This window comes from Oryx dammah, unplaced genomic scaffold (assembly GCF_014754425.2).
Source record: "Oryx dammah isolate SB20612 unplaced genomic scaffold, SCBI_Odam_1.1 HiC_scaffold_2, whole genome shotgun sequence".
NCBI classification, from domain to species: Eukaryota; Metazoa; Chordata; class Mammalia; order Artiodactyla; family Bovidae; genus Oryx; species Oryx dammah.
Window position 1 is genome coordinate 127,402,814 of NW_024070186.1, and position 12,561 is coordinate 127,415,374.

The 12,561-nt window shown below is 35.5% G+C and overlaps 1 protein-coding gene across 1 annotated transcript in view; it reads left to right on the forward strand.

The window, feature by feature from the left end:
* GBE1 (1,4-alpha-glucan branching enzyme 1) overlaps window positions 1–12,561 on the forward strand; it is a 302,682-nt gene that overhangs the window by 223,539 nt on the left and 66,582 nt on the right. The window contains exon 12 of the mRNA XM_040226994.1: window positions 2,404–2,575. Coding sequence (XP_040082928.1) covers window positions 2,404–2,575 — 172 coding nt within the window. The remainder of the gene's footprint in view (window positions 1–2,403; window positions 2,576–12,561) is intronic.

Below are 12,561 nucleotides of genomic sequence, written 5' to 3' on the forward strand. Positions count from 1 at the left end.
AAAATGTAATAAAATAAGAAATGAATAATATTAATTTAAGGATAAGTAAATCCCTTTCAAGTATATTCAGTTCATTTCACTCTCTGTCATTTCGGACTCTTTGCAACCCCATGGATGGCAGTAGACAGGCTTTCCCATCCATCACCAATTCCCGGAGCTTAGTCAAACTCATGACCATCGAGTGTTGATGCCATCCAGCCATCTCATCCTCTGTCATCTCCTTTTCCTCCCACCTTCAGTCTTTCCCAGCATCAAGGTCTTTTCCAGTGAATCAGTTCTTCACATCAGGTAGCCAAAGTTTGGAGTTTCAGCTTCAGCATCAATCTTTTAGGATTGACTGGTTGGATCTCCTTGCAGTCCAAGGGACTCTTAAGAGTCTTCTCCAACAACACAGTTCAAAGCATCAGTTCTTCAGCGCTCAGCTTTCTTCCAACTATCCTTTCCATTCATGTCCAACTATCACTTCCATTCATGTCTATGGAAAAACCATAGCTTTGACTAGATGATGGACCTTTGTTGGCAAAGTAATGTCTCTGCTTTTTAATGTGCTGTCGAGGTTGGTCATAACTTTCCTTCCAAGGAATAAGCGTCTTTTAATCTCATGGCTGCAGTCACCATCTGCAGTGATTTTGGAGCCCCCCAAAATAAAGTTTCTTGTTGTTTCCATTGTTTCCCCATCTATTTGCCATGAAGTGATGGGACCGGATGCCATGATCTTAGTTTTCTGAAAGTTGAGTTTTAAGCCAGCTTTTTCACTCTCCTTTTTCACTTTCATCAAGAGGCTCTTTAGTTCTTCTTCGCTTTCTTCTATAAGGGTGGTGTCACCTGCATACCTGAGGTTATTGATATTTCTCCTGGTAATCTTGATCCCAGCTTGTGCTTCTTCCAGTCCAGCACTTCTCATGATGTACTCTGCATAGAAGTTAAATAAGCAGGGTGACAATATACAGCTTTCATGTACTCCTTTCCCAATTTGGAACCAGTGTGTTTTTCCATGTCCAGTTCTAACTGTTGCTTCTTTGTCTGCATACAGATTTTTCAGGAGGCAGGGCAGGTCAGGTGATCTGTTATTACCATCTCTTTAAAAAATTTTCCACATTTTTTGTGTGTCAAGTATATAACAATATGAAAATTAAAATACATTTTAAGTTTCTAGCCAATTGTAGCACCTTTGGGTTCCCAATTTATGTTTATTTTATATGAATGAATAAAAGAATAAGGAAATGAGTGAAGTAAACAAATTGAAGATGAAACTGATAGATTAATTTCATAATTTTTCTTCCAAGATGTACAGAGACAGTATGGAAGACTTATTTCATACTTTAAAGATCCATGTAATTCCACTTTGTATTAAAAATTGTCTGGAATATACAAAAAGATGTAAGTTACCTAATTCTTCCTAAAACCAAACATACACTGAATTTTAAACCTAATAAAAATTACAAATATGAACATATGAAAATAGTTTAGACTTTAAAATAGGTTTATAAAGAAAAATATTTTTCTAAAAGTGAAAATAATTGTATAGTAATACGGTGAGGCGATTATGGTTTAATCTCTGTTTCTCTATATATTCTTCCTATCAATAAATAATCCTTGGCATTAGTTAGCTGTTTTTAACCATAAATCATTCCAATTAAGAGACCTTTTCTGCTGCTCAGGGTGTTTCTGAGTTACCTGCCCTATTTGTCAACTATTATATTTTCACATAAAACAAACTCGTTTTAGATTAGATTTCAAATATAATAAGAAAGCAAGTTCTACATTTTAAGAAAAAGTTGTCAGTTTGCTCCTGAAAGGAAAAAAGGTCCATTGTAATATATTTATGTACATGTTTTATGTACATAAATATAAGTGCATATACATATAAATGATTTCTAAGAAACTCTTCCGTTCTTTTAAAACAATAAAGTCATGATATACAAGTCGTTTTTAAAAACCGTGTTAGTATTCTAATAGTTTAATCTAAGATTATGGGATTGTATGAAATCATGTGTGTGAAACTTGTGAAAATTGTCAAGCATTACAGAATTTAAGGAATCTGCCGTTCAATTTTTAAAAATCCATTGTTTAAATTCTTTAAAAAGGCTATTAGTATTTTAAACATTATAACACATATTATTCTAATTTCTCTTGCTTAGTATTAGCAAATATTCAGGTAGCTTATCATGAGTTTTTATCAAGCTATTTTATAAATAAAAGAAACAGATATGTGAGCTTTCTCATGTATTTCACCAGTTTACCTTCAGCATAGATAGTGACTATTGGGAAATACATGGAATTAATACTAATTCACACACTTCTCCTGTACTGTTTTTATGAAATCACATGTTACTCTAGCATAAATGACAACTCCTTAGTACCTATTCTTTGCATTTACATCAGTGACTTTTATTTTATTAGGCACTCGTTGGGGATAAGACATTGGCATTTTGGTTGATGGATGCTGAAATGTATACCAACATGAGTGTTCTGACCCCATTTACTCCCGTTATTGATCGTGGAATACAGCTTCATAAGATGATTCGACTCATTACTCACACACTTGGTGGAGAAGGGTATCTCAATTTCATGGGTAAGTATGAATTGAACCTATATCCAATCTGTGTTTAAAATGTTAACCAATATTTTATATGACACAAGTCATGTAGGATATTGTTTTGTAGCTGTTCAGGTTTAAAATAGAATATTATAGTTTTATTTCTGTAAAACAGCGTCATGTGTAAACTGTAAAAATTAAATTAAGATTATTGTTATACTAATACATGTTGCAAAATTAACCTAATGGCTGGTATCTTATTTAATATTGTTGTCAATAAGTGGGGTGAATTTTTTTTTAAACATAGAATTGTTACTCTGAATTTAATCATTCTGATTTATTTCATTATCGTAGTGTTTACACATTGAACATAGAAGATGTAATTGTCATGTCATAACAACATACTGAGCTAATATTATTGGTCTTCTTTGAGGTAACTGTACACCAGTACATTTGTATTATAAATGTGCAAACCAAGGCCCAAGGTATTGTGATGGACAAAATAGATACTTATTTAAAAAATAGGAAACATGACTATTTAAAAGTCATTGCTTTCTGAAGGATCTTGAATTATAAAATATACAATCAACTAGCACTGTTTTCTGTTCTATTTGGTCAACCAAAACCATTTGAGTTCTAGGAAATTTTACCAGTTTTTAGGGTAGAGAGAGCTGGAAAGACTGGGGAAAGCGTATGGGAGCCTGACTTAATTTTCTATAATAAAAGCCTTAGAAAGTGAAAAGTGAAAGTCACTCAGTTGTGTCTGACTCTTTGTGACACCATGGACTATACAGTCCATGGAATTCTCCGGCCAGAATATTAGGGTGGGTAGCCATTCCCTTCTCAAGGGGCTCTTCCCAACCCAGGAATCACTTTGGATTAATTCATTTCTACCTGGAAGTTTTTATTAAAAAAGTCTCTGATCGGATTTATGAAAGTCTCTATCATTTGCCATCTTGAGACTAGGAAGCTAAATTCAATAAAGCACATACCAGATTTTCCCTGTACAACCTGCACCTTTCAGTGCATCCCTCTCCTCTCAACCTGTCAGAAAGTGACCCTCGTAACCTTGAGATTGTACTTTGTCTTCCAGGCACCAACCTGGGCGTTCTGGGTGGACTATGAAGGCACTGTATTCATAAGTAAAACCAGCCTCAGTTCCTTAAAGGCAGCTGGTCCTCCCAGACACAGTGACCATCATTCACAAGTACAGCCTTTCCTAGTAGAGAAACAAAATCAGTGATGACCTCTGAGTTCATGCTGTTGGTCCTGTCATTAATTCTTAAAGCCCACTGCATCCGAGAATTCTGTTAATCCAGACTTAGTTTACTGCTTTAATCTGGAAGTTGTATAAGCATTGTCAGCTCAGAAGCCTGTACTGAAGAGTTGAGAATGTCAGTAGTTTGTAGTACCTGATAGAGTTTTTTTCCTGAGACTGTCCTTCATTGAAGACAATTCTAGCCCATAGCATGTAACATAGCATCTGAATAAAACAAAACTATCTGCAGATAACAGAGACTTCATGTCCCTAGTTTGGAGAAGGCAATGGCAACCCACTCCAGTACTCTTGTCTGGAAAATCCCATGGACAGAGGAGCTTGGTAGGCTGCAGTCCATGGGGTCGCAAAGAGTCGGATACGACTGAGCCACTTCACTTTCACTTTCATGCATTGGAGAAGGAAATGGCATCCCACTCCAGTGTTCTTGCCTGGAGAATCCCAGGGACAGGAGCCAGGTGGGCTGCCGTCTATGGGGTCACACAGAGTCGCACATGACTGACGTGACTTAGCAGCAGCAGCAAATGTCCCTAGTTAATTGAATATTGATAACTTTCAGATAAAAAATGTCTGAAGAAAGTTCATAGTGAGAACTATTTCTTGAGTCTTGGTATTAATATTTTCCCTGAAGGTAAAAATGGATCATGGACAGCTAAGATCTTAACAAACTCCAGTAATTTCATAACTTCTTTGAAATGTTTATATTAATATCATTTTAACTGTATGTATTTAACTGAGGGCTGACAGAACTGCTTTTCTGTTTTGGAAACTCTTCTCATAGAACTTTCAATAGTAACCCAACTAAATAAACATAATTATCTATTAGTGTGTCTCTTATACAAAGAGGGCAATGGCAACCCACTCCAGTACTCTTGCCTGGCTGCAGTTCATGGTGTCGCTAGGAGTCAGATACGACTGAGTGACTTCACTGTCACTTTTCACTTTCATGCACTGGAGAAGGAGATGGCAACCCACTCCAGTGTTTTTGCCTGGAGAATCCCAGGGACGGGGGAGCCTGGTGGGCTGCCGTCTATGGGGTAGCATAGAGTCAGACACGACTGAAGCAACTTAGCAGCAGTCTCTCTTATAAGGTCTGTAAATTGACCATATTTGTGGTATCAAATATAATTTTGAGATTATTTTTGATATAAGACTCAAAGATATATTTACATTTTCTTCCTACATTTGTCCTTCAAATGGCTTATAATGTTTAACTCCAACAGAATACTTTTTAAAAATTCCTTCTGGCTCAGTATCATATCTAAATCTAGCATTTCTCTACTAACTTTGAAATCAGTAATCTCTAATATCCTTATGATTTCTGATTATTGATGTCTTATGAAATTTAGTATTTTCCCATGAGCTCTCATGACTTTAAATATTGTTTTTTCCACTTTCTGATCATGGCACTCTCCTGCCTCATGGCTTTAATGCCTGCAGTGTCCTCCAGCTGACCTGCAGGCCTTGCATGAATGGTCTCCCATGGGTCTCCCCACTGATGGCTCTGCTCCAGCCAAGTAGACTTTCTTTCAGTTCATTAAATGTACCAACCTCCTTCCACTCTGAGCTCTGTATATTTTGCTGTTCTCCCCTCTTGGACTCATCCTACTCAAACACCCCCTGCTATACCTGACAAAATCTTTCATCTGCAAATCTGTTTCCTTAGGAAAGCTTTTTCTAAAGCTTCAGACTTCACTAGTTTTACCTATTATACATTTTTATATTACCCTATTACTTACCTTTTGTGGCACATAAAAAATTATATTTAAAACATTATTAAATATGTGACTGCCTTGGTAAATTTAAAACAGAAAATTAGGTCTTATTCACTTAAGACTAGTAGCAATTAGCACAGGATCTAGCACATCACAAGCCTTTCATGTTTTTCTGAAAAAAAGATATTTTGTATATTTATATATATGTATATATAATTACCTTGTAATATTTTTAGCAGTAGTTCATTAGTTGCAATCACCATTTGTAGTTTTAAGCAAAGTTATTTTTTTCAAGTGGCATAAATGATCAGTTAAAGAAATTTAAGACCAAGGAGCAGCAATCTGGTTGTTTACTCATGTTTTAGGCATTCTAAAACTTGTTAGTTTTCTGGAATTTTATTTTTATTTCCCTCTAGTAGAGAGAGAATGAATTAAAAGAAGAAAGCAAGAACACATTTTTGTATTTTTTCATTTAAATGTGTTTACCTGAATTTGTCAGGCATTTAGATATGTGTTCTGCTTATCAAAAATCATTAAGATCAATGTAAACTTTTCACAATGATACCAGTTTGGTGGATTTACTTTATTTTGTTTGTTTTTATCTTATATACTCCTAATTTTGTGTTTCAAAAAATTCTTTCACTCTGATAATGGCATTTGCAGCAACATAGGTGGACCTAGAGATTACCATACTGAGGAAAGGAAGTCAATATAGAGAAATACAAATATCATGTGTCTCTTATTTGTGGATTCTAAAAACCAGTACAAATGAACTGACTCACAAAGAAGAGAGTCATATATGGAAAATACAAACTAAGAATGGGGAATAAATTGGGAGATTGATGTTGACATATGCACACTACTATATATAAAACTCAAAACTGCTAAGAATCTACTGTATAGCACAGGGAACTCTACTTGATATTCTATAATGGCCTATATGGGTAAAGAATCTAAAAAAGAGTGAATATATGTATAACTGATTCACTTTGCTGTATAGCTGAAACCAACAGTGCTGTAAATCAAAGACATTCCAATAAAAATTAATAGAAGATTTTTAAAAGCAGAACATTTATTCTTTCTCTCTTTCTAAAATACAATAAATATAAAGTTGTATTGTTGAGTCACTCAGTCATGTCCATCTCTTTGTGACCCTTGGCCTGCAGCACACCAAGCTTCCCTGTCCTTCACCATCTCCAGAGCTTACTTAAACTCATGTCCATTGAGTCAATGATACCATCCAACTGTTTTGTCCTCTGTCATCTCCTTCTGTTTCCTAAAAACAAAAAAAAAAAAGAAAAAGGAAAGAAAGAAATCCACTCTGGTTGAAGCAGGGGAATACTTCTTTTTTTTTTTTTTTTGGCTTACTAGGTTATTTTAATTATGAATAGATAGGTTTATATTGCCTGTTATTCTAGCATATCATCATATGAAGGAATCAGGTATAAAATGGGGACCAAAAATAGCTGAATTATTTGCATGTTTTTGCATCCTAAGAGTTGTCATTATAAATATTAGTAAAAGTAAATTTGTATAGACACAGCATACTATATTGTCTAAGACATTTTCTATGCATCATCTAAATTAATCTTCATAAAAGTTGTTTGTTTTTTTTTTTTTAATACAGTCTTAGTTACAAAGAAACCTGAGGTTAAAATTAAGGGAGTACTCAGATATCTAGGTACATATCCCTAGCCCCATTTTACTAACGCTACAACTCGGACAGGAAAAGCAACTCACCTAACATGTGCAACTAGAAAATGAGAGGAGCTGATTGTCTTTCTCTTCTATTTCCTATTTGAGAAAATTAGAAACAAAATTAGTATTAGATCAGTATATAGGTAAGCTACCAAAATGAGGTTAATAAATATGCTTCTGGGAAAAGGTAGAGCACTGTGACTAAAAAAATGATCTGGATGGGAACCCAGGCTTAGCTGTGTGAGCTGAGTAAGGGGCATCATAACCCTGTGCCTTTGTTTGCTCAGTAGTGGAATAGAGTAGTGCCCGCCTCAGAAGATTGTTTTCAGGGTGAAAATGATTTAATACGTACATAAGACCTAGCATATTATCAGGTACATAGCTCATAGTTAATGTTTATTTAGATTTAATTTAACTCTAAATTAGATTTACTATTACTATTTTTATTATTTCTAGCTATTCTATTAATGCTGATATTCCAATATCATCCAGGAGTGCCTCTTTAGGCTCTCATCTGATGGTATACAGTTTAATATAAAAGCATCATAAAATATTTAATTCATTTCCTCTAAAAATATCAGTAAAATTAGTAATTCTTTGTTAAAAATGAAATGACATTTCCTAGGTGGTATTGTGTGGTTCACAGGGCTGGAAACGGTCAGTTTTCATTACAATCCCAAAGGACAATACCAGAGAATGTTCAAAGTACCTGACAGTTGCACTTATTTCACCTACAAGCTAGGTTTCAGCAGTACATGAACTGAGAGCTTCCAGATGCACAAGCTAGATTTAGAAAAGGCAAAGGAACCAGAGATCAAATTGCCAACATTCAGTGGATCATACAGAAAGCAAAGGAATTAAAGGAAAACTTCTACTTCACTGACTATGCTAAAACATTTCACTGTGTGAATCACAACAAATTGAAAAATCCTTAAGGAGATGGGAGTATGAGGCCACCTTACTTATCTCCTAGGAAACTTGTATGTGGGTCAGGAAGCAACAGTTAGAACCAGACATAGAACAACTTACTGGTTCAAAATTGGGAAAGGAGTACACAAGGCTATATATTGTCACCGTGCTTATTGAACTTCTATATAGAGTACATCATGCAAAATGCTGGGCTGGCTGAATCACAAGCTGGAATCAAGATTGCTGAGAGAAATATCAACAATCTCAGATATACAGATAATACCACTCTTACAGCAGAAAGTAAAGAGGAACTAAAGAGCGTCTTGATAAGGATGAAATAAAAGAGTGAAAAAGCTGTCTTGAAACCCAACATTAAAAAAACTAAGATCATGGTATCCAGTCCCATCACTTGATGACAAATAGAAGGGGAAAAGTGGAAGCAGTGACAGATTTTATTTTCCTGGGTTCCAAAATCACTGCAGATAGTGACTGTAGCTATGAAATTAAAAGATGCTTGTTCCTTGAAAGGAAAACTATGACAAACCTAGGCAGCGCATTAAAAAGCGGAGACATCACTTTGCCATCTAGTCATGGTTTGTCCAGTAGTCATGTACGGATGTGAAAGCTGGACCTTAAAGAAGTCTGAGTGCCGAAGAATTGATGCTTTCAAACTCTGCTGCTGGAGAAGACTCTTGAGAGTCCCTTGGACTTCAGGGAGATCAAACCAGTCAATCCTAGAGGAAATCAACTCTGTATATTCATTGGAAGGACTGATGCTGAAGCTGAAGCTCCAGTACTTTGGCCACTTGATGCAAAGGATCAGTTCTTTGGAAAAGATTCTGGTACTGAGAATGACTGAGGGCAGGAGGACACGGGGAGACAGAGGATGAGATGGTTAGATTGCATCACAGACTCAATAGATATGGATTTGAGCAAACTCCAGGAGATAGTGGAAGATAAAGGAGCTTGGTGTGCTGCAGTCCATGGGGTCACAAAGAGTCAGACATGACTTAGCAGCTGAACAACCACAGTTATGTGGTTAATTATATAGCAATTAAGCTGTTTCTGTAGTCAGTCTCACTAAGACTTAATATTGTTTGTTTGTTTTTAATTCATGGTGATGTCTTTTGAATGTTGGTGCTAAAACATCTAACTTTGCTTTCATGTATGAAGAGGTTTGATGGTTGCCTAGATTCCAATTTCTAGGATAAGCCAATATGATGTTAATCAGTTAACATTTATTATATGGTTTCTATGTATGAGTGTGTGTGTGAGCATTAGATAAAACTTAGTATGTTTTTCTTAGAAGCCTGTGCTCAGATTTATTTCACACAGAAGTAAGGGTGAGGCAAGGGAGCAAGAGAGAGACAGAGGAGACACAGAGAGAGGCAGAAACAGTGTGAGAGAAAGGGGTAGAGAAAGCAGATTGATATAAGGCAAGTTCTGTTTAGAACGTTAGTGAATTTGAGATATATATCAATTTAAACTATATATTTCATATATTCATAACACATTCTAAAATGTGTTCTAACACAATTTATTACATTCTTTCATGCTTCAGACATTTATGTGTGTCTACTATATGCCAAGTATTGTTAAGTGGTAGATATTCCTAGGTGACAAACACTTCTTGCCATCAGGGTCTCAAAACCCAAGAGGAGTCCAGACAAGTAAGCAGACCAGTATGTCTGTCCTACTATATTCACTCACTACAGTGATAGAGATAAGCAGAGAATGTCATGTGAATATATAGGAAATTGGATTAACAAATTGCATTCTTGTTAGAATATATGAGCTGCATCAGCCAGACAAACTTAGAAGAGTAGAAAGACACAAAAAAGCCATACCACAAACTTAGGAAAAGTCCAAGAAGGAGTAGGACTGATTTGACAGAGTAAGATTAAAGTCAATTGGGAATATTAAACTTCAAATAAATGAAGAAACTGGGGCCCGAGGAAATCAATTTAGAGATCATTCATTGACTGGCAAGTTTAATGAAAAAATGTGGTTTCAATCACTTTAAAACATCATAAAACTCTTCAGTAAGAAAGGCCTGGTATTGATTGATGGTTTAATAGCTTTATGTTTTTTTTTAATCTATTTATAATATAACTAAAAGGAGACAGATGAGAAAAATAAGATGTGGTTATTGATAATCTATGTGGATATATCTATGCTATTTGTAAAATCAGTGATTATTTAATGTTTAATTTTTGCTTAAAAATAAATATAGAATGAAAAACATCTGCTTTACACATAGTGTTACCTCAGTAAATATATGTTGCAGGCATACCTTATTTTATTGTGCTTCACAGATATGTTTTTTACAAAATGAAGATTTGTGGCAACCTTGCACTGAGCAAGCCTATGAACACTGTTTTTCCGAGAGCATTTGCTCATTTCTTGTATCTGTCCCATTTTGGTAAATATTGGAATATTTCAAACATTTTCATTGTTATTATATTTGTTATGGTAATCTGCGACCAGTGCCCTTTTTTTTTAATTGAACTATAATTGATTTACAATGTTAGTTTCAGGTGTACAACATAGTGATTCAAGATTTTTACATATTCTATTCCTTTAAAAGTTCTTACAAAATAATGGCCATATTTCCCTGTGCTGTACAATGTCCTTGTAGCTTATTTATTTTATACATAGTAGTTTTTTATTTTGCTCCTACCCCTCCCTTTCCCCACTGGTAATCACTAATTTGTGAGTCTGTTTCTGTTTTTTTATATTCATTTCTTGATTCATTTTTTCAATTCCATACATAAGTGATAACGTAGTGTATTTGTCTTTCTTTTTCTGATGTTTCACTAGGTATAACCCCTTCTGGGTCCATCCACATTGTTGCAAGTGGCAGAATTTCATTATATTTGAGTAATATTCCATTGTGCCTGTATGTGTTTATCACTACATATATATTTTTTACATCACATCTTCTTTACCCATTCATCTGTTGATGTACACTGAGGTTGTTTCCATACCTTGGCTATTTTAAATAATGCTGCTGTGAACATCACGGTGCATGTATCGTTTCAAATTAGTGTTTTCATTTTCCTTAGGTATATTCCCAGGATATATGCTGGATTGTATAATAGTTCTATTTTTTTATTTTCTGAGGAACCTCCATAATGTTTTCCATACACACAGTGTACTGGGGTGCCCTTTTCTTCACATCTTCACCACCATTAGTTATTTGTAGACTTTTTGATGATAGCCATTCTGACAGGTATTTGGTGATATCTCACTGTGGATTTGCTTTGCTTTGATGTTACTACTACAACTTGCTGAAGGTTCAGATGGTGATAAACATTTTTTAGCAATGCAGTATTTTTTAAATTAGGATATATACATTGTATTTAGAAATATTGCTATTGGTATAGCCTATAATATAGTGTAAATTAACTTTGGTATGCACTGAGAAGCTAAACAGTTTGTGTCACTCATTTTACTGCCATATTCACCTTATTGAGGTAGTCTGGAACTGAACCCACAATATCTACTGGGTATGCCTATACTTGTTTGTAAATAAGCTGCTAAAGAAGTTCAAAGAAGAAAATGAGAATAATGATATATTTTGTCCCATTTTCTGGTGGTTCTCTAGTTATCTTAAAAGTGTGGTGGTTCTCTAGTTATCTTAGATGTGCTATATTTTTCTAACCCAGTCAACTGAGATAGAGGGAGTAGCATATGGCCCTGTCATGTAACTTGTCAGGAATTGCTGTAGAAAGGTATGGCCAGGTAGGCAAATGGGTTACTATGTCCAGTAATTGTGTACTAGGGAAAAAAAAAAAAAACACCAATACTGATACTGCAGTATTAATTACAGGTATGATTGACCCTTGAACAGTGCAGGTTTGGACTGCAAGAGTCCACTCATATATGAATATTTAGCACGATCAGTTCAGTTCAGTTCAGTCACTCAGTCGTGTCCAACTCTTTGTGACCCCATGAACCACAACACGCCAGGCCTCCCTGTCAATCACCAACTCCTGGAATTCACTCAAACTCATGTCCATTGTGTCAGTGATGCCATCCAGCCATCTCATCCTCTGGCATCCTCTTCTCCTCCTGCCCCCAATCCCTCCCAGCATCAGAGTCTTTTCCAATGAATCAGCTCTTTGCATGAGGTGGCCAAATTATTGGAGTTTCAGCTTCAGCATCATTCCTTCCAAAACCACCCAGGACTGATCTCCTTTAGAATGGACTGGTTGGATCTCCTTGCAGTCCAAGGGACTCTCAAGAGTCTTCTCCAACACCACAGTTCAAAAGCATCAATTCTTCGGTGCTCAGCTTTCTTCACAGTCCAACTCTCACATCCATACATGACCACTGGGAAAACCATAGCCTTGACTAGACTGACCTTTGTTGGCAAAGTAATATCTCTGCTTTTGAATATACTATCTAAGTTGGTCATAACT